The following is a 20,363-nucleotide window of genomic DNA, read 5'->3' as shown; positions in this document are numbered from 1 at the left end:
AGAATGAAAAGAACGACGTCGCGCGTGTCGCGTTGTGCGGTGCCTTTGAAGTTTGAACTGACTTGAAGTTCAGGCGAAAATATCCTACTAGGCGGGTTTACTGTAGGCGGTTGGCGTTCAATAACGCTTGCGACGGAACACATGCATGAGGGCCTCCCTACTTGTGTATGGCATTGGAAGCCCCCGCAACTGAGCTCCTTAGAGTCTTGTGGCTCAGTGCTGCACATGGATCGCAAATGATAGCGCATATGGATATGGTGAAGAAAAGGGAAGAAAGGAGGCGTATGATACCGTCTACCTTTACCCTCCGGTTTATCGAGTAAACGGAACACCGGTCCGTTAGTCGTCAGTAAGCGGAGATATCAACAATCCTTCGAATGCCCGAGGTCAATCTGAGTTCCTCCACTTTATCTTTTGTTAAGTGCCCTAATCATTATGCGTCTATTTCCTTATGTTGTTCTTGAGCTGATCTTCTTGCTTTCGGACGTCACAGTCTTTTATCAATGCCATCATACTACCTCACCATACTTCTCGTAAAATCTGTTAGCAACGCTTGGAGCTACCAGGGTTGACTTTGTCCTTTCCGAATGCCGGCATCTATTTCCAGCATCTGAGGCTTCTGAAAATTCCTTTACCAACCGTTACACATCCGGACTTACGCATCCGGTACTTACAACGCCGACGATACTAGTCAAGTTTTCTCTGTAAAGTTGGCGCTGCAGTCTCACTAATCGTCGTCGCTCAATATTTTAGACCCAAGATGCAAAAGGTTTTCTGCCCTTGTCAATGTTATCTGTTAATCCTGCTGAGAATTGTCTAGGACTACTGGTGGATTACCAAACGAGTGGCGTTGCGCGGCCTTCTGTTTACCTGTCGTCATCCGCAGGTAACGCCGTTGAACATATTATCCTATACTTACATTGGAATTTTGCAGGCGAAAAAGATCTTTCGGGACTTCTTATCAGATTAATTATGAACAGAACGTCACTGTCACCGTTTTATGGAGCAGTTCTCTATTCTCGCCAAGTCTTATTGGTTCTTGGGGTACTTCTTGACCTACCCGATCCCTGTCCGAAGCGTGAACGCCATCATCTAGCGCGGTATCTCGCATTTCTTTGTCAACTGCTCTCATCCTTCATGACTGTCAACCCGCGTCAGTTGTAAGCCGTATGCTTGGCTCTGAATAAAAGGTGGTGCGTTAATAAAAACTCATCCAACGGCCTTACCCTAGCACTTCCGTCAACATGGCTGAACACATGGTTCGTGAACCATTGTCTGGCATAGACATTCTTATCGCTGGTAATTCCGAATTCTTTTCTGCATTATCACCACCGTGATTTATTCTATACAGGGGGAGGCCTTGCAGGCCTGACCGCTGCAATTGAATGTTACCGCAAAGGTCACAATGTTCGTGTAGTCGAACGTCGACCTGGTCTCGATCCCTTTGGTAAGTGGTACGAGAATGTTAAGACATCGACTCCTCGATTCACTATTCTTGCAGGGGATCTCGTTGCCATCCAACCCAGTGCAATTCGCACCATGCGCAAGTGGCCGGGATTTCTTGAGCGACTGAACGAAAACACATTCGGACCACAAGCCCACATGTACAAGTATGACGGAACGCTCATCGGGGTGTTCCCTATCTGCGAGTCTGGTCCGAATATTGAAGAACGCGGTATGGCTCTTAGTCGCTTGGACGCTCATCGTGCATTGCACGATTACGCGATGGCCCTCGGCATTCCTATTGAGCATGGCGTTAACGTTCAGGACTATTCTGAGACCACTGACAAGGGTTTCGCTATCCTCGAAGATGGGAGCAAGCTTGAAGCGGATCTTGTCATTGCAGCGGACGGCGTTGGAGGTAAGGCATGGGGTATAGTTAGCGGGAAGAAGGAGCAACCCATTAGCAGTGGCTACGCTATATACCGCACCACCTTTCCTCTTAATCACGCTTTGGAAGTTCCGGAGTTGGCCAGAGTATTCGACGAAAGCCCCCGAACGACTATCCACATAGGCCATAACACGCATATTGTCACTGGCAAGAACAAGACCAGTGTGTGTTTCATGATGACCTATATGGTACGCACATTCTATCCCATCAGTCTCATGAACCATTTCTTATGACAGTTAATACCAGGATGGCGGCAATGTACCCGATAATTGGTCCAAGACTCAGAGTTCGGACTGTGCACTTCGTTATGTGAAGGAATGGGGCTCATTTGTCCCGATGCTCGTCAGTTCTGTGCCTAACAAGGAGGTCACTGACTGGAAGCTCATGTGGCGCGATCCCCAACCAAAATGGGTCTCTCCTACAGGCCGTGTCGTCCAAATCGGAGACGCTGCACACACTCTTCTTCCTACCAGCGCTAGCGGAGCAACCATGGCCATGGAAGATGGTATCACACTCGCGACATGCCTCCAAATCAGCGGAAAGGATGATATTCCTTTAGCTGCGCGAGTCTATAACAAGCTTCGGTCAGTTTCCTTCTTTTTTATGACGCCTCGGAACTGATGTGATCTGTGCGCTTAGCTTTGAACGCGTCTCGTGCGCGCAAAGGGCGGGATTCAAGACGCGTGAGCAGTGGCATCGCACCAACTGGGAAGTTGTGTCGAAAGATCCCAAGGCGCTCGGTAAACTCGTGGGCGACTGGCTAGCCAAACATGACTCGGAGCAATACGCCTACGACAATTATGACGCATGCGCGAAACATATCGTGGACGGTACACCATTTAATAACACCAATATTCCCCCTGGATACGTCTACGAACCTTGGACGGTTCAAGATCTAGTGAATGCAGCGAATGAGGGTAGAGTTGTTCAGGATGCTGGTAATTGGTCTTAGATTTGCGTTCTCGATACCAAGGATCTCATTAGTTGACTTGGAAGAATTTAAATAATTGTTTGATTTGATAGATACATCTCTACATAGATAATCACCAGGAATAAAAAGAACAGCCAATCTCCACTCGCGTCGAGCTGTAAGCGTCATAACTGCGAGTTGATGCCGGGATACGGACCGTTCTTCCGAACAATTTATCGACATCCAAAACAACTTTTCTCCATCCAACCCCACGAGCTCCCATATGAGCCCACAAAAGAGAGAGAGGTCGTCTTCATTATCGTCGGTGTCGTCCACGCCCTCCGCCCCCGCCCCCGCCACCGTGACAACTAGGAAGAGAGGTTGGTCCAGCCATCTAGTAGTACCAGAGTAATAAGCTCAACCCTATCTTTAGTCAAGCTCGAGACGAGAGAATGTCCTATCTGCAAAGAGCACATACCTTTACGACTCCTCGCTAAACACTCGGATCTCGAGTCCCAACGCGTCGAGAAGATTGTTCAGAACGTCGGCTCAACGGATATCCTAGCTGCTGAATTTGAGGAAGGGTGCGCCGACATCTTTCCTCGCTTGTTTGATACTGAACCATTGGTTAGGTCCAGTACATCATTTTCACGTAGAAAGTCTGCCGTTCGTGCTCAGAAGTCCTTTAAATCCAAAGACGCCGCCAACACTCAAACTACCAAGATGCTGCAGAAGATTAAACGGAACCGAAAAAGGAGGCATGCTGGGCTGAAGGAAATGACGAGGGAGGATGAGGAAGGTTACTTGCATGCTCCCCGCCGGAGAACGCAGTTTTGCGGAGAGATTGTGTGTCCCGTTTGTCTGACGACGGTAACGGGAGATGACGACGTGTTGGACGCACATGTAGATGCATGTTTGGCAGGTGAGGCCAGACGGATGGATGAAGAGAGGGTGCAGAGGGAGACGCTCCGGAGAGAAGAGGAAGAAGAGGAGTGGGAAGACGATGGGCCAGTTGTTGGGGACGTTAGAGGTACTTCTCTATCTTCAAGGGCTTCCCACACTATTCTTAATCTTTTTTTCCCGAGGTACTGGCTTCCATACGCGCAATAGGAATGAGCAGGATATAGAGGAAGAAATCGACATTGATGGCGACGACGAAGCATTCGGGTGTCCTCAATTTACAGAGGGCGATATCCTGGGTCCAGCACCAGCGCCCGAAGCTGAGGTCGATGTAGACATTGAGAATGAAGGAGGGGACGACGCTGCGATGACATTGCGGGATTTGGTGGCTGAGGGTAAGGTCACGAAGGGGAAGGAGAAGACTTACGAGGGTCTGGATGTCGTGAAAGCCAAGATGGACGAGGTCATGGGTGTTGGCGACGCCGATAGGATGGACCGCGCTGTTTTGACAGCCAGGAAATCGGGTAACCGTCCAGCGTTGATCAAGGCATTGGAGGAGAAGGTTAAATATCTGGTATGTACACGGTCGTGGAAACTGCTCAGTTTCTGATAATTTTTCTACAGGAGGCGACTAGAGTTTCTTCGTCGACATCGCTTCTGTGCCGTATTTGCCTAGATCCGTACAACGAACCTACGGTGTCGACGGGATGCTGGCACACCTGTTGTCGTGAATGCTGGCTTCGGTGTTTAGGATCTACTAAGCTTTGTCCTATTTGCAAGCGGATTACTGGTGCTACAGACCTGCGGCGAGTGTATCTCTAGTACTTATTGTTGTTGTTGTATGTATAATATAGTCGATATATTTTGGTTTTTCATGACGGCTCTGCCTATCTTTGAAGTCATGACCTTGTAATATCTGTACCTTGCGTTTATTGTTTTAGCCACTAGCGTGCCGACCGTAAGACATTCGTGTGATTCCATACTCATTGCAGTACATTAAGATGGCTTCAGGTCTAATAAAGGTAGCGCTCGATGGTATTCCAAACGAGACTCGAGTAATTTTCCAACACAACCGTGACTACTTTGTTGCTCAACCTTCTGCAGGAAAGAGAGACAAGTAATGAGCGGGTGACCAGTCAGACAGACAACGAAGAAGAAATTTGGGCGCTCAGATCTGGCCTTGTCATATCCACATTCTACAATAGTCGATAAACCACCTCAGAAGGGGTTACAGCGACCATAGTACCGTGTATACACGATTCGTTCAGGATACGAATGTATCACCACGACATGGATCATCTTCACGCGGAGAAGAAATGAAGTCCAGCTCACCATATGAACGCCACAAGGCCTTCTCTTTCATCGACGAACGGTAGATAAAACAGGGTGAGATGTGGATTGACAGCGACACAAAGTATGTACAAAGGCCTCTTCTGGGGATTACGCCAGCGGGCTAATCAGTCTGCAAGACAGTCAGAGGGCTCCTTCCTCTCAAAATAAGGACACGCACTTGATTAGAGACGGCTGCGGGTTGCTTCGAGTGAAGCCGACGTAGATAATCAGAGGTATCCAGCCATAATGAAGCACGGCCTGCAACGAGTCAGTCATCGCCACCGACACACGTAGTAGCACGCACTCGTCCAAGCTCGACGACTTTTGCTATTGTTTCCTGCATAAAAACTGTGAGTACAGCGCTCGGAATACAGGTAAGTGGTTCGACGAACTTTGGTATCTTCTGAGGGCATGGTGGAAATTTTGAGACAGGTACGGCAAATCCCGAGGCGATCAGAAAAGTTCTTACCGACGACCACATCGACGCACTAAAAGATGCCGCTCCAGCCTTCGTCGTCGGCGATTCACGTACACAGCTCACTAAATACCTCTACTGCTGCTCAAAATGCACCGTAAGCTCCCCAGGATCTTATCTCAGTCGTTGCTAATGAACGATCTGTAGGCGAACACCGACCAGTGTAACGATCCACCCCGTCGCTCTTTTCTCGATTCTCGACCATTATCTGCGACGGACTGACAAGCAGGACCGTGTCCTGGGAACTTTGCTTGGTACACGGACGGAAACGGGGGTGGAGGTCCGCTCGTCGTTCGCTGTGCTTCACAGCGAGACCAGCGAGCAGGTGGCAGTGGACATGGACTACCATCGGACGATGTACGACCTTCATCATAAAGTGAACTCGAAGGAGGTTATCGTTGGCTGGTGAGTCTATCTTGTTCCTTGGTGTTGCGCTGTAACAAACAAATACCAGGTACTCTACGGGCTCAAACCTTAATACTTTTTCTGCTCTCATTCAAAATTTCTATTCGCAAGAAACGGCCCCTCACCAGGCTATCCATGTTGCTCTGAATACCGGCATAGATGACGGTGAGCCCGCTGGCATAAAAGCCTACTTCAGGTATGTGCTCTGATTGACATATAGTATGTTTATTGATCCAACACCCAGCTCACCAGTGGGTGTATTCCCAAGACCCGAAAATTGCGTGTTTGTCCCAGTACCCGTCGAGCTACGGTTCCATGATGCTGAGCGGAGTGGACGTGAGTGTATTCCTTTCATGAACTCACCAAATTCTGACATTCTGTAGTCGATCTCTTGACGTCAACTGCGGTATCACCCAATTCGACGAGCAACCAGCCCTTGGCTGACCTGGAAATCCTCGAGCAATCTATCCAGAACGTATCTGACATGCTTGACCGCGTGCTGGTATACGTGCGATCGGTACTGGCTGGAGAGACGAAGGGTGATCCGGCGCTCGGGAGGTACCTGATGGATACGCTAGGCGCTAGTACGGATGATCTAGAGAAGGGCGGCTTTAATGCGAGTCTACAGGTGTGTTTTTCGATGACATTTCTAGTTATACTAGATGCTGATGATATTTGCAGGATACACTGATGATCTCGTATTTGGCGAACCTGGTACGGGCACAAGCAGAGGTGTCCTCTCGGCTAGCGCTCGTCACTTCTGCTTGATGACGCTAGTCCAGAGAGTTTCATGGCCGCGGTAATATGTCTTGCAACATCATGTTATATATTGGCAAGTAGTGTTTGAATAGTTCTTATTTTTCACGGATAAGATCTCACCTATGTTCTATGAATAATAGCTACGTCGACATATCTCAATGAGTAGGCATTTACCGCTTATCCTCCCCGAACCGCAGCTTGAACATGTCAGGTGTTATGTATAAACCGACCATTGAATGCACTAACGTTGTCAGCGAGACACAGCATATCAAGCAAACGTATTTGGCATAGACCTCGGTAGCTCGTTGTAAGTAAAGGTACACGTATCAAGGGAAACAGTCAAGACGATAAGATAGGAGACAGAATGGACGGCAACTCAGTGGCTACTGTGTTATCATTTATTTTCGTTGGAGCCGGACGTACGCTTCGCTTAGATTCCGCCCAAATCCTGCTGGTTATGACGAATGCATGATGTGTGCCAGGCGTGCGATGCGTACCAACACACCACTACTGGTCTTTGCTCCCGTCAATCCTGTAAGTGTGGGCGAGGATGGCATTAGACCGAGGTAGCAGCGAGACAGCGATATACTTGTTTCAGTGCAGCCGTCATTTGGTGAATAAGGCATTAAAAAATCCATAAAGTAGGTAAGGGTGCAGGAGGCGACCGAAGTTGTAAATGCTGAGAACCTGAGGCGAGCTGATCTGCACTGAGAGCATTGACTGTAGAAGAGGTCGAGGAAGAGTTGATGTGAGCTGGAGTGTAGCCGGGTAAAAAACCGGGCCGCCAGCCGAACTTCACAATTGTCGACTTCATACTTTCTTACAGCCTTATGACACTGATTAACACTCTGTTCAAGGAATATCATATAAAAGTACATTATTCAACCTACAACCTCATTCTTCAAGCCATTCCGAACTCCCACCCACACTTGCTCGTCCTGCCGACTCGGAAGCTGCATCGTACTTCATCGCCATTCCAAGCAAACCCTCCGAGATGGCCTTCAGCGCATTGAGCAGGTTCTGCTGAGTGATATCCCCTGCCTTCACCCTTGCAGCGACGTTTTCTACTTCATTCCTATGCAATAATAGCTCTATGTGTGTGAGAGCTGCCTGGTTCTTGTCGGCTGGCATGACAGTACTTGAACCTTCTGGATTTTGCACTACAAGTACGTTGAAAAGCAATATAAACAGGAAGTCACTAGACATCATACCTTCCGTCGGCGCCTCCGGGTTGGCCTCGTCAAATAAAACATCTGCGCGTTCAGTTGAAGTTTCGAGACATTCATAATTCAGCATTAACAGATCGTTGAGATTCTGAGTGCCAGTGTCTGAATGTTCGGGTCCGGTCACCACGTCAAGAACAGCGCCACCTGCCCCAGAAGGTGTTTGAGGACTCGGACTGTGACAGTTGTTCATATAATCATTCCACATTTGTTGAAAATTCGCGGCGGTTGCGTGGTCCGTTGGATCGTGTTCATAGATGGCGCCGGGGCTCGAGTTTAGAATCTGTACGATAAGGCTCAGCATGCTTATACAGAGAAGAACAATAACACTCACTTGAGAAGCTGACGAACTTGAAGAAGCGTATTGCTCCTCGGGTTCATGTCGGCGAGCCCTTGCCGTCTTTGCTTGGAACTCGGGGCTTAATATTGGAGAGTCTTGAAATTTCGTCTTTCTGGGACTTGGAGTGATAGGCGTCCGAGTCTTCCGGATGATGCTACCTTTTGTCTCCCTCCATCCCTTGTACCAGTCGACTAGAAACTCCAGTTCCTGATATGAAAGATTTAACAACCGCCGAACTCGCGTCGTCCTTTCCAGTTCCGCGCGACTGCAGCCGACTCGTTGCTCCTCACAGCTGATGCATACAGCTGAGTTGTCTTTCGGCGTGCAATCTTGCCCACGTAACAAACAATTCTTGCATACCTAATGAAAGGCCTCAAGTTCAAGTAGCTGTGCCATCGAAATGCTAACTCACCAGGCTATTGTGATACCTCTTCCACTGCATCAAGTCGTGAACGTTGGGACGTTTCCTGAATTCTCTGGCAAATTTTTGTTTTGTGTCTTCCGTGACTACGACCTCATGTTCTGACTGGCTGCTGGTGCTGGAAGGGCTTCGACTCCGAGTTGACTGTCCAGAGGATTCGGAAGATTCGCTGTCCATCTTGAGGACAACAAGGAAGAGACAAGCTCAGAGGCGATCTGTGCGTCCGCAGCTGGGTGAGTTTGTCAACATTACATATGTTCGTATTGAAGATGTGACATACGAAAATATAAGAAGGAACGAAAGAATATTCGTTCTCGGGATCATCGTATTGGAAGAAGACGAGCGGTGGGAATTTTTCGTACTACTTCGGGCAGACAGATCGGCACTCGAATGTTCACTGCGCCCAGGAATATTGAACATTTTTTCAATTTACTGTCATGCTCTTGTAACCACGACACTCGAGTTCTGCTGACTGCTAAAGTTATTGTCCGAAGTTATAGTCAAGTCTGGGCCCCAGGCCAGGCCCATGGTCAACGATCCTTAACGTTACTGATGCTGCCATTACTCAAGTGCGTGACGAAGGTGAGAGGAGGCAACGTTATGTAACCTGCCCTCAATTGAGTCTAAACAGCATACGTCACTAAGCACGATCGCATTTATACTCTCACCATGACTTCAAAGCATATATTGCCCCATGCCCTTCAGGTTCCTGCTATCAAGAAACTTTCGGGCAAGCAGATCATCCTAGCATCCAACAGTCCCAGAAGAAAGGAAATACTTCAGACTTATGTATATCGACACAACATTCCATGTTCTCGTAACTGATAGGTCTGTATGCAGGGCCTTGCCCCCGACATTGTACCTTCAACGTTCGAAGAAGATCTCGCTCCTGGTTCATTTGACGATATACATGAATATCCTGTAGCAACGGCAACTCATAAAGCCGTGGAAGTTTACGAGCGGTTGGTGGTGAGTAGTTTTCATCTTTCTATCCTTCGCCTCAGCTCAAGGTTTCTGGTAGGAGCAAGACCCGGATGACGCACCAGACTTAGTAATTGCAGGTGAGGATGGTCACGTCTAGTCCGTCGTCTTCACTGATCTCACCAAGATAGCCGATACCGTGGTCCTGACCCATGCCCAACCTTCGACGTCAGATGTGTCGTACTCAGTGCTACCTGAGACGAACCAAGAACTATTAGAGAAGCCTTCTTCAAAAGAAGACAACTTGCGAATGTTGCTGGATCTCAATGGCGGTGTGTGTGAGGTGGTGACCGGCGTTGCTCTGGGTACGCTTCGGTAAAAATGCCTCTTTTTCGGCCTTGCTGATAACCCATTAAGTATATCCCATCCTCTCAGCGCCAGGATACGCCATCAAGTGAGTGCATGCCAGCGGGAGACAACCGGGGACTGATTACTCGGGTAGATCCATTGACGAACGCTCGTTAGTGTATTTTGCTGATAATCCAAAACATATGGTGGAAGCCTATGCCGATAGCGGTGAAGGCGTTGACAGGGCCGGTGGATTTGCTATCCAGGTACGTTACTCAGTGTTTTCTACTAACTCCTCGACTCAGAATTGCCTCTCCCACAGGGACTTGGCGGCCTATTGATACGGAAAATTGAGGGCGATTACAATAACGTTGTCGGATTTCCGGCCGCATCTTTCTTCACGCTCTTGGACCTTCTAGTTGAAGAAGAGCCTGATTTTTTAGATGTATAATGTAAGGAATGCAACATAGATGCCTGCTTTTGGCCAGGACCGTCTCGGAGAAACAACTGCTTTCATTGTATTGTCATTCCCGGGGACCATGGTGACCTTGCCGTTCATGTTAGGGACAAACCGATCATTTAACTGGCGTAATGGGTCTCGATAGCGGTCTCTAGTCAGCCATATTAAGCGCTCTTCGAGACGCACTGCACGGTTTTATCTATCGCCGTCTTCTCTACAACTTTTTTGCGCATCAAAAAAACTACGCCGCTTGATACCATGGCGCATATCACGGCCATCTTGACCGACGATATGCTTCGCTCGATCAGGACGAGTCCAACCTGTGTGCCGATGATTGGCCGATCTGACAAAGTGACCCTGAGCTGATGGGATGTTGCTCCAGTGTTCTGTATCTACACTCTGGTTATTGGCTTCCTAACCGGCGGTAGGACTGAACAGTAATGGGGGGTTTGCTCTCGGGCTTGGATGGTGGTCCGATGAATTCCATCATCGGGCATACGCGTAGCAACAGCAGCTGGCCTAATCGCAAGCAACATAGTCCACGACAGAGTATCGGTACTCTGTAGGGATCCCTAATGGCAATCAGGAACCCCTTCAATGCCATGGTGAGTAAGTAATGGCATTGTATTCGCTCAGTTCCTGTACGTTCGACCGCCTCTTCCTTTGAGACCGGAGCCAACTGGTCGGCCATCTCTGCTTAAGTCGGGCTCCGTTGTCTCCTTGGCATCTATGTGCCATTGTGGCGGCATTACGACTGGGCGGGTTGAACCGTTAGTAGACCAAGACATCGTCAGTCGCTGGGTTGGTCTGATGGTACTAGCTCTCGTTCACTACCCTATATAAACAGGGTCCGACGCGCCTCTTTCACTCTCAGAGCTGGTCTCTACCTTGCTGCTTAACCCTCACAAGCCTGGTGCTTAATCTACAGCTATCTACTACTATCCGTCATGCGTCTTTTCACAGCCTGCTCGTTCTTGATCGTCTGGACACTCTCCTTCCTGCTGGGTGAATGCCGGTTAGTGTCTTTCTCTCGTGAGAGAGGATCGTATATTGATCTTATCCAGACCATTTGGGCTTGACCGCCGGGTTCATCAATATACAACGGGCCAGAAAATAACCATCCAAGTCAAGTCGTCGACATTGGGTGTATCCAAAACTAAAGAATATGAATGTACTGTAATCGGGGAAGGACGCGATGGGGTGGTTTGTCAACTGTACTCGGAAAAACAGTGGGCTATTGCGAAGTCCAGCAAACCGGTCGAGGGTGATCGTCAGATTATGGACCAAGCCATCCCGTTCGATGAGGAGGTTCAAGCGCTTCGCGACGTAAGCACACTGATATCAATTAATCGGCGTTAATGATCTGATAACCATACAAGGTTGGCTTATATATCAAGACTTTGAACGCTCTTGACGGGACCAAGTGGATAGTCATGAAGAATGTTCGGACTGGACCGCCACAGATGTATACTCCCGAAGAAATATTGGCTCAAGCTGAGACAAAAGAGGAATGCCAATCTATCGTGAAAGCCTTCTCAGACCGATCTGCCGAAATGATCGAATTCTGGATTGACACGAAAGGCCTTCGGTGAATTTTACATTTTTCTATACTTCCCGGAACGCGGATCTCATCGTTTCTGTAGCCACGAGGATCCAAAGCCAGATAATGTTTTCGTCACTGCCAACTTGGACCGACTGACGCTCATTGACTATGGTCGCTCTAGGCGTGTTGATGGTTTGGTATGTTATCATTCCAATACCGGCAATTATGGAGAATAGCTAATTTAGTTATTCAGACTCAAGATTTGAAAAGCAAAATCGAATTTGATTCAGTGAAAGGATTCAACGCTCTGAACGCTATATGCAACAAGAAGCCCTCGGGAGGAAAAGCTAGGACTTTTCCGGCATTGATCAAACCTACTGGTGTATCAAAGATAAGTGACAAGGAAAAGGCTAAAGCGGCAGAAGAGCAGAACAAGCGCCTCGAGGCGCAGATTAGAGGAGCTGCCGCTGGTGGTGGTGGTGGTGGTGAAACCAGTCAGCAGGGAGCTCAGCAAAACGCTTGAGTGATTCTTACTGTGAAGTTTACGGTATTGATAATAATAATAATTGTTCGAATCTACACCTCCATCTACTCATAGGTTCAACGTTCATTGATGACTGACATATGCGACTAGACCGGCCTACATGTATCAGATTCTCTCCGGCTCTAAGAAATTATCAAAATACTGCAAGGTGACCCCAGATCGTCCACTAACGTAAGTACTACTTAGACTCAAAGCCATGTATATCGGTTATGAAGATTGTTGGTAGTGTATAAATAAAACTCATGATATACATATTCTTCGACCTTATTGCATAGTCGGTACAGACGACGCCAAGGTTCCAAAAACGCCCGTACGTCCCGTAAATCAAACAGCTTCTAAGTTCTCTCCTGCCAGAGACATCCATAAAGTGGGGCAATCCTCACCACTTCGGGCTTCCATTGAGGATACCATCTGACCTTTCGTGAAGCTGCCTTGCTATTCAATACCAGAACAATAAACCCAATGTTACGGCGATGGACCACTTATCAGTTTCGTCAGCCGACGATCATCCTTTCAGAAACAATGAGGTGGTCCGGTCACTCCATGTTACACGATGATGTTTCCATCTGGGCTCCAACCCGACTCGATGGAGAGATCCTCCAATTTGCTTTCGTCCCGCCATTTTACTAGCTGCTTGATATCATCCTCATCAAGTCGCGAGAATCTCAATAGACGTGTCGATGTCTTGATACTGACGGACCGCAGCGGGTTTTCGCAGTTCAAGCGACCCTTCAACATGTTGACAAAATTGCTGTCAACGAATCCCACCTCAACTTCCCCTCTGAGTCGGGACCTGCGATCGTGCATATCGATGGAGAGCTTCTCCAGAAGGGGGATGAGAACTAATTTGTTACGATTTAAATCACTGGAGCTTCTGATGGTCGTTTCTGCCATCCTTTCGACAACTGTTTGAAGAATAGAATCCGAGTTCTCATTCCATTGAGTGAGACAAAACGACAAGTTGGTAAGCTGTGGAGACCAAGAGAGGATGGGTATAATGTCATCATCGAGAGTATCAGTGATGGTCAAACTTGTAAGGGAGCACCCCGAGCGTATGATGAGGTCATGTAACGCGGGAAGCACATCGGGAAATGCAGCCCTAGGGCCCTCTTGAATAGCAACTGATGCAAGCTTTGGGAGTTCTAGGCTTCCTATAAAAGAGCCTTCACGAATAGCCAGCCTGCGTAACGCTGGATGGACAATGAAGGGAGTAGCCACGGGCAAGATACCTTCTGCTTCGCCCTGGTGAGCGACTTCCAGCTCCTCCAAGAAAGGGGAGTCGCGAATTATATCTAGATACATCTGGTGCAAGCTCCCAAAGTAGTCGGTCATTCTATCGTCAGAGAATGTGACAAGGTTGGAGGTTGAAACTTGGACAGGAATGAAGCAATCTGCCAGCCCCTCGAGGGTCACTTCAAACTTGGCGCAAATTCTAGAGCATTGAACGGCCCAGTGATAGGGTCAGTTGTTATATTGCAAGTTTCCAGACAGGGAATCTTTGCACGAACAGATGAAAGAAGTTGGAAAAGTTCGTGAACAATGTCGAGAGTGACGAATTTCCATCGGTGAGAAAGCGACAGCAAAATTTGGAAAAGAGATTTGCTGGTCCTTCGTACCTCCATGTCTGCATCTCGCGGATCCCAGCTTGGACCGCAAAAGATAAACTCCAGCTGGCGGTTTCCGCAGCGCGAAAGCGCGGCTTTTAACAATGAGGTGGGATCCCTTCGCATCCGAGGGTATGTTGGCACCATAAAGGTGGTCCAACTACTCGGGCAAAGGGAGTACAAGACTTGACGCCATAAACGGCATACTCGGGAAAGAACCCAGGGACCAGCTTTCACGTCGAAAACATTATATCTAGGCTTTGACCCCCCGTTTTCGCTGTACACGGGGAATATCTCCGCGAGAACCTCCGCAGGTACGCGACGAACAGGTGATAGAACTGTCTTGTAGTCGTCTTTAATTGACTGAAGATGTCGGCGCTTATCCTCTAGGGCATCGAGAAAGTCCTCGGCACGCAAAATCTCAGCCTGTATCTCGTCAATGGCAGCGGTTACACGGAGTGCCGATGATGTAAGAGGTCCAATCATGAACTCCACTGGCGGCTCATTGTTGTGAAGAAGGGACGGAAGTAGAGGAAGGTCGTCAAGGTTGTCACAGAAGAACACATGGGTACTGTTGCATGGAGTCCTACACGTTATACATTTTAGAGAAAGATTCATCTACGGGGACAGAAAAATCAGCAGAAGTAGGTGATGCGAATCAACGATGTCATTACAGTTTCCGTTTTGTGCATATACCAAACTCGACAACAACTTCAACGTGCCGCAGGATCTGATTGATACACTTATTCAAGTAGGAGAGGTGATCAGTGAAGGCTCAGTCAAACAACACTGAGGAACCACCGAGTCAAGATCATCAAGGAGCGGGTGTAAATTAGATTCACACGCACGCTGTGGTATTGTTGTGGCGAGAAATCTTGTACACGGGGTCCGGTGCCGCCCCGCCTTTGTTACCTTTCGTGTTGTACTTTGATATCAATCAACAGCTTTCCAAGCTTCGATGATCCTAGATACTGAAAGGCGGGTTCCAATTTCAGTAACGGAAAAAGTGATAAAGATGTACGCACGTCGTAGTGGGAGAAGAGAAGCAATCGGGCCGATTCCGATTCCCGATTCTTTCCGAAGAATGAGGAAACGACAGAGGGTTATTATCGGGGCGTAACTGTCTTGACCAGTGCCAAACTGTCTGGACAGGGGCTATACTCGGGGTCGGCTTAAGTAATTTTTGGTGATTGGCGATCATCCGGCACGCAACGGCTTATTTGCCGAGCGGTTGCCGCTGTGGCTGAGAAGTCTTTCTTTCCGAATACTTTCTATTGGTTTACGGGCTGGTCGAAAAACGACGTCAAATTTCCTCTCATTTACCTTTTTGCTTGCACGTCGCAAGTGATTCCTGCCTTCACTGTCCTTTTTTCTGTTCTGCGACTGCAGACGCCCTCAACTACTGTCTGTTCTACAGCCCCACTCAGCGGCTTATGCCTCAGTGCTATCGCTCTGCGTTGTCCTGGTTCCGTTGCGGTATTATGCATTCGTTTATCTTTAACGAGGTTTCCTGTTACATGTCGTCGGCGGGAAGACTCCGGTTGATTTTTGGCAAGCCACCCACGTACGACACTGCCACATCGGTCCGTTGTTCCGAGTACAGTTTCCCTCCCACAAAGACGTACATGAAGACCCTCTATGCTGTTTGAACGTGAAGTGACGATTTCAAGCTCAACGGCGAGGAACAGTGATAGTGATAGTGGATTAGCGAGAGAAGGTGAGTCTCAGCCCACATGCGCTACCTCTCTCTCTGCTCAACTTGCATGTATCTACAATCTAGGTCCATCAGTGTGAACCACCCTTCCCTCCCTCCGTAACGTTTGACAGTACGGATATCAATTTCGCTCGTGCCCATTTGTTCCAACATCCTAGGATTCAGTTAAACAAACAGGTTCTGCAAAAACTTGGCGGGAGCGGCTGCTGGCTTGGGCTGTGCATGGGCAGGTCGAAGCCTTGTTTTTGTGTTTTCGCTGGCTTTGCTGACACTCTTTCATTTAGTTTACTTCTCTGGACGCAGATTGAGATGGTTAGCATGGGATTGATTGTTGTGGCGGTCAATGGGCATGGTATTGTATCTCTGTTTGCTTACTGACTAGTCATGTATCGAAGCTCTTGCTGCAACGTAGCGTTAATATAGTAAGTATGTATTAGTTGTTATCCTGCTCATCTTGACACTGAACAAACCCGATAACTTAGAAATAATAGATCTCAACTGTTTTATCGAAGGTAAGATGCTCTCATTATGAGGTGGCAATGGGTACTAATGATATATATTGAACTAGATGACGTGACTGAAGCGTTTCAAGCCCATAAGACCTACAGCGTGCGAGCACTGTCATAACTTCAATCATCGGGTTAGTCAAACACGTACAAGACTTCGTCACAGAGAACAAGATGGTGGAACGGTGCTTTCTACTACGCTTCAACATCCAGACACAGATAGGACGGACTTAGTGTTGTACGTGTTGTTGGAGAACGCGTCTAGTTTGCCAGACGCGTTAGACACGTTGACCAGACCTCTGTTCAGTTAACCGTTATGTTACGATGGTTAGCTTCATTCCTCAAACCGTTTGTGTGTCCTTACGGGGTCAGAATCAAGTCATTGTTAGTGGTAAGAAGTCTAGATGCACCTGCAATCCCCACTGAGGACCACCGAATTCTGGGTCAATACTGTGAAAACAGCGAACGGATGGGTGTGCAGACGTTATTCGCAAGAGGTCGATAATCTCTGTAGCATTCCGGTGTGGCCATCCAAAGCTTGACGTGTTCGTCTCATCGTCAGGGCCCACAAACTGACAAATACGAAGCGGACTAGGGCGATGTGATAGGCAGTCGGAGGGGATTCATGAAGACAATTATGGGCAAGGCGAAGTACGTTACGAACTTTGGCGAGGAGAATATCGGGGACCCGCCAGGCAAGGAGATCATGGAGATGACAGGAAGCAGTCACGATCTTGGCAAGGAGGATACCACTACGCAGACCCATGTGGGGTTAAGTCAGAGGTAAACATAGTACATATATCCAGTACGCACCAAATCCAATGTCAGGCATTGCAGCGTACATCACCACGTCGACTACCTGTTCTGCTGCGACCCATAACCGACAAATCCAGCATTACCGAGAGCGTAAAGTCTTCCGGACAGCATTCCAGAAGGCCGGGAGATCCCATAGTCAGTTTAGGCAAGTTTACGATGGTGCTCAGTAGAGAAAGGCACGGGTCTAATATGGCTCCCGCCACTAGCACCTAGGACCAGAATGCCATCGTTGTGAGGGAGTTGTGTCAGAACGGGTGGATCTATGTGGCTGTGTCACACCACAATTGTCCAAAATCAACCAGAGTCGTCCCGCCGACGGCATGTTACATCATGTATATTTGATATAACTAGAGAATTCAGCGTTGATACGAGCCTGCAAATCAGAACATTTCGCTACAGCAAGTAATGTGTGCTGACTGTTGTGTCTGGTTTTCGGAAAGTGCATACCCATTCACGGTCAGATATTTACTGTCATGTCGCAATTTGATGAACGTTGTGATGTGTTTATTGTGGACTAATCGACCTTTTTACGGCACAAGGTGCACAGTACTAGAGATATGATTTTCTTTCTCGAGACGACGAACGTGTCAGGTGCGTAGGGTGTGTAGTTATAAGATGCCGTTCAAATACCCACCAACTTGTGATCCCTCGCATACTAGATGGCAAACTGAGTTACAAGTTCACCTTCCTCGGGGCCTCTAGTGTGAAATGACGACTCATCAATGAGTTCGATTTTAATGCCAGAAAATTTGTTGTTATTTGCAATCTTAACATGGGTCTTGAACGGAGGAAAATAGCACACTGAGATTAGATTTAGATTGTGCAAAATGCGAGCTTTTTGCACTACCACTGTATTGAGCAGCTTGAACAAGCGGATATATAGCATGCCGTTTCTTTGCCCAAGGGAAAGAATCGGGGACCCGGCAACTGCCGCTACTGGATTCCGATACGACATTAAAGAAATCCTTCATCACGCCTCTTTTTCTTTCACTCTTGTTCACTGTAAATACCTCAGGCTGTGTTTCGAGCACATTTGGAACGCCCGTCTCTCATCGCCATTTCACCGTATACTGTAGTTAGCATAGATCACAATCGTTGTTCTTCGGCCAGAGTTCGAGTCTTCAAGATGAAGTGGAGTTCGGCTGAAGCTTGTTTCCGTCATGTTCTTGTTCTGCTCCGCAATAGGGTTCGTCGAAGGAAAATCGGATTACCAGTTGTATTGGTGAGTCCAATCATAAAGTACCGTACAACAAGAGAATCTCATCTGATATCGTTGGCATCTAGTCCGCCTCCTATTAGGTTTAGACCCAGGTTCCATTACAAAAATCCACTAAATCTCCTTAGGCTTTCCTCAGAAGGAAGGTCCGTGGTTAGACATCATACGATGTTCTTTTTCTGACATGAGAAACGGAGGCAAAGAGGACCGATAAAAGCGCCGGGCATCCTAGGCCGCTTATTAAAGATCATTTAATATTTAAACATCTAGTACAATTTCTCTCTCTCTATCACACGGCCAGGACCACGATGGATTGCATTGTATGTCACCTTCAGTGCGCAAATGATGAGGAGCTGGAGAGGCACTGGGATCAGTGGCATCCTAGTTTAGCGAATCTCAACCGAAGTATAAAAACTATTCAAGTGTCGGTGCGTGGAATAGACTTTTCTTCATGATTCGCGAGCTCACAGAGCATCCAGCGACCTGCACCCCTTCTTCACTGTCCACAATGCGACGCGAATTTCCCAACTATTGAGGCATGGTCAAAGGTAGTATACCATTTTACCTATCGTCACAGCCAGTTTCGCTTACCCTCGTCGCAGCATATTCATCGTGACGCGTCAACTATCGGAGCGGTCTCATACAACATAATTGACGATAGCCATCATGATTCACATCCGCTCTTATCCAAACGTTCGACGGCCTCGGCAACCGTGAGCACGTTCTTCTATCAGCTGAAGCCGAAGCAGGTCATGGCGAAGCTGAAAAGGCGCAATCAGTGGAGTTACAGGCCGTACTCTGTCATCTAAATTGACAAACACATCCCCTCTCTCGCATAAAATTGGACATGGCATTTAACCCTCTGTAATCTCCTAATTATCATACTGTACAGCTTATGCATCCATACATCCACTACCATGGTGTAATAGAATCATGCGGTCTTGTGTGAAGGTAGGAACTCGTGTCCCGTCATTTCCTTGTACTGCTTTCGAATCATGTTTGCGATCTGCTCGTCCTTCATTTGTTCCCAGAACGATTCGTGAGATTGGGTTCCTTGCCGGAGAATGTGTTGCTGTACAAAGTCAATGGCTAGAAGATGTTCAGTGACAGTACATGATATTTTTGGAAGCTCCTAGCCTTTGTCCAGGTGATCTGAAAATCCGTGTATAAGATTTATTTTGGGTAAACCAATAATGACTGACCTTCATGAGCTTCAGCCTGGGCCCCTCCGCCGAGAGCCGCAGTAACTTTTGCTTTTAATCCTTGCTCCTCAGGCTTGGGTAGTTCTTCATGTAACATATGCGCCCCGATTTTGTCAAAGACACTGTGGCTCTGTTCTGGAGATGGGGGAACCCTCTCGTCACGGTGAAGCGCGTCTCCAATTTTGCCAAAGATGTTATGATGGGTGGCCCTCTCCGCCTCTTCCTGTTTCTTTCGCTCAGCCTCCTCCTTGGCTCGCCTCTCGGCCGCCTTCGCTTCATCGCTCTTGAATGCATCGTGGATTTTCTCCATGACATGTTCGTGTTCTGGCTTGGTTGGCGACGGTGGCACATTAGCTGTGGTCTGACCACGTAAATTGCTACTGATATTGTGAAAAAGACCGTGGCTCTCTGGAACTGGCGGAGGTACAGCAGCTACAGGTCCAGGCACATCGTGGTCCTTCCCAGTTAACTTGTCCGTGAGCCTATCCATGAAACCCTCTTTCACGGTAGGAGGTTGGGTGGAAGGGGCCTGGTAGACTTCCTCGTGATAATCACCTACAATTCTGTGGAGGAAACTTTGATGTTTGGGCTCCGGAGGTGGCTGGGTAGCGGGGACGGGCGCTGGGGTATCATGCACCCCTCTGAGCGCATCCCCTAGTTTGTGCAATATACCCTCGTGGGATTCTGGCGCCGGCTGTGGTGGTGGAGGTGCTACAACCGGTTGGGCTGATGAGTCCTGGTCACTACCCAGCGCGTGACTGATTCTGCCCAATATGCCTTCATGATGCTCAGCTGGCGGAGGGGCTGGCGGTACAGGAGGGTCTGCAGAGTCT

The 20,363-nt window shown here is 48.1% G+C and overlaps 10 protein-coding genes across 10 annotated transcripts; 6 read left to right on the top strand and 4 right to left on the bottom strand.

The window, feature by feature from the left end:
• Window positions 1-1,244: 1,244 nt before the first annotated feature.
• Window positions 1,245-2,843, top strand: EV420DRAFT_1619244 (maackiain detoxification; the record flags this gene model as incomplete). Its single annotated transcript, XM_060475454.1, has 5 exons — window positions 1,245-1,299; window positions 1,352-1,447; window positions 1,502-2,079; window positions 2,138-2,475; window positions 2,531-2,843. 5 exons carry the CDS (start codon window positions 1,245-1,247, stop codon window positions 2,841-2,843), a joined length of 1,380 nt encoding a protein of 459 aa, XP_060333494.1.
• Window positions 2,844-3,028: 185 nt separating this feature from the next.
• EV420DRAFT_1527030 (uncharacterized protein) lies at window positions 3,029-4,605 on the top strand. The gene is made up of 5 exons (XM_060472444.1): window positions 3,029-3,181; window positions 3,235-3,385; window positions 3,434-3,831; window positions 3,887-4,275; window positions 4,326-4,605. Exons 1-5 carry the CDS (start codon window positions 3,085-3,087, stop codon window positions 4,521-4,523), a joined length of 1,233 nt encoding a protein of 410 aa, XP_060333493.1. The 5' UTR covers window positions 3,029-3,084; the 3' UTR covers window positions 4,524-4,605.
• Window positions 4,606-5,141: 536 nt separating this feature from the next.
• EV420DRAFT_1640058 (mitochondrial import receptor subunit TOM7) lies at window positions 5,142-5,446 on the bottom strand (the record flags this gene model as incomplete). Its single annotated transcript, XM_060477050.1, has 4 exons — window positions 5,142-5,163; window positions 5,212-5,291; window positions 5,338-5,370; window positions 5,426-5,446. The coding sequence occupies 4 exons, from the start codon at window positions 5,444-5,446 to the stop codon at window positions 5,142-5,144; spliced, it is 156 nt and encodes a 51-aa protein (XP_060333492.1).
• An 82-nt stretch (window positions 5,447-5,528) lies between these two features.
• EV420DRAFT_1266482 (JAB1/Mov34/MPN/PAD-1 ubiquitin protease-domain-containing protein) lies at window positions 5,529-6,681 on the top strand (the record flags this gene model as incomplete). The annotated part of the gene is made up of 6 exons (XM_060467332.1): window positions 5,529-5,605; window positions 5,656-5,913; window positions 5,963-6,109; window positions 6,158-6,249; window positions 6,297-6,541; window positions 6,595-6,681. The coding sequence occupies 6 exons, from the start codon at window positions 5,529-5,531 to the stop codon at window positions 6,679-6,681; spliced, it is 906 nt and encodes a 301-aa protein (XP_060333491.1).
• Window positions 6,682-7,506: 825 nt separating this feature from the next.
• Window positions 7,507-9,274, bottom strand: EV420DRAFT_1761961 (uncharacterized protein). Its single transcript, XM_060480683.1, has 5 exons — window positions 8,937-9,274; window positions 8,648-8,885; window positions 8,230-8,595; window positions 7,884-8,178; window positions 7,507-7,832 (listed from the first exon to the last, which is right to left on the bottom strand). Exons 2-5 carry the CDS (start codon window positions 8,831-8,833, stop codon window positions 7,567-7,569), a joined length of 1,113 nt encoding a protein of 370 aa, XP_060333490.1. The 5' UTR covers window positions 8,834-8,885; window positions 8,937-9,274; the 3' UTR covers window positions 7,507-7,566.
• A 51-nt stretch (window positions 9,275-9,325) lies between these two features.
• Window positions 9,326-10,376, top strand: EV420DRAFT_1266299 (inosine triphosphate pyrophosphatase-like protein; the record flags this gene model as incomplete). The annotated part of the gene is made up of 7 exons (XM_060467321.1): window positions 9,326-9,445; window positions 9,497-9,625; window positions 9,678-9,717; window positions 9,769-9,942; window positions 9,995-10,031; window positions 10,080-10,191; window positions 10,248-10,376. The coding sequence occupies 7 exons, from the start codon at window positions 9,326-9,328 to the stop codon at window positions 10,374-10,376; spliced, it is 741 nt and encodes a 246-aa protein (XP_060333489.1).
• Window positions 10,377-11,204: 828 nt separating this feature from the next.
• Window positions 11,205-12,342, top strand: EV420DRAFT_126593 (uncharacterized protein). Its single transcript, XM_060467298.1, has 4 exons — window positions 11,205-11,400; window positions 11,450-11,711; window positions 11,765-12,125; window positions 12,182-12,342. Exons 1-3 carry the CDS (start codon window positions 11,333-11,335, stop codon window positions 11,975-11,977), a joined length of 543 nt encoding a protein of 180 aa, XP_060333488.1. The 5' UTR covers window positions 11,205-11,332; the 3' UTR covers window positions 11,978-12,125; window positions 12,182-12,342.
• A 676-nt stretch (window positions 12,343-13,018) lies between these two features.
• EV420DRAFT_1640053 (uncharacterized protein) lies at window positions 13,019-14,562 on the bottom strand (the record flags this gene model as incomplete). Its single annotated transcript, XM_060477049.1, has 2 exons — window positions 13,019-13,842; window positions 13,893-14,562. 2 exons carry the CDS (start codon window positions 14,560-14,562, stop codon window positions 13,019-13,021), a joined length of 1,494 nt encoding a protein of 497 aa, XP_060333487.1.
• A 2,138-nt stretch (window positions 14,563-16,700) lies between these two features.
• Window positions 16,701-17,824, top strand: EV420DRAFT_1477480 (uncharacterized protein; the record flags this gene model as incomplete). The annotated part of the gene is made up of 5 exons (XM_060469422.1): window positions 16,701-16,769; window positions 16,892-17,079; window positions 17,103-17,247; window positions 17,652-17,703; window positions 17,772-17,824. The coding sequence occupies 5 exons, from the start codon at window positions 16,701-16,703 to the stop codon at window positions 17,822-17,824; spliced, it is 507 nt and encodes a 168-aa protein (XP_060333486.1).
• A 1,435-nt stretch (window positions 17,825-19,259) lies between these two features.
• Window positions 19,260-20,313, bottom strand: EV420DRAFT_1477479 (uncharacterized protein; the record flags this gene model as incomplete). The annotated part of the gene is made up of 3 exons (XM_060469421.1): window positions 19,260-19,417; window positions 19,531-20,224; window positions 20,278-20,313. 3 exons carry the CDS (start codon window positions 20,311-20,313, stop codon window positions 19,260-19,262), a joined length of 888 nt encoding a protein of 295 aa, XP_060333485.1.
• Between the last annotated feature and the right edge of the window lie 50 nt (window positions 20,314-20,363).

The sequence above is a fragment of the Desarmillaria tabescens genome, assembly GCF_030435595.1.
Source record: "Desarmillaria tabescens strain CCBAS 213 chromosome Unknown EV420scaffold_10, whole genome shotgun sequence".
Taxonomy (NCBI): domain Eukaryota; kingdom Fungi; phylum Basidiomycota; class Agaricomycetes; order Agaricales; family Physalacriaceae; genus Desarmillaria; species Desarmillaria tabescens.
The sequence above is the reverse complement of the archived record's forward strand: the minus strand, read 5'-3'. Positions and strand labels throughout refer to the sequence as shown.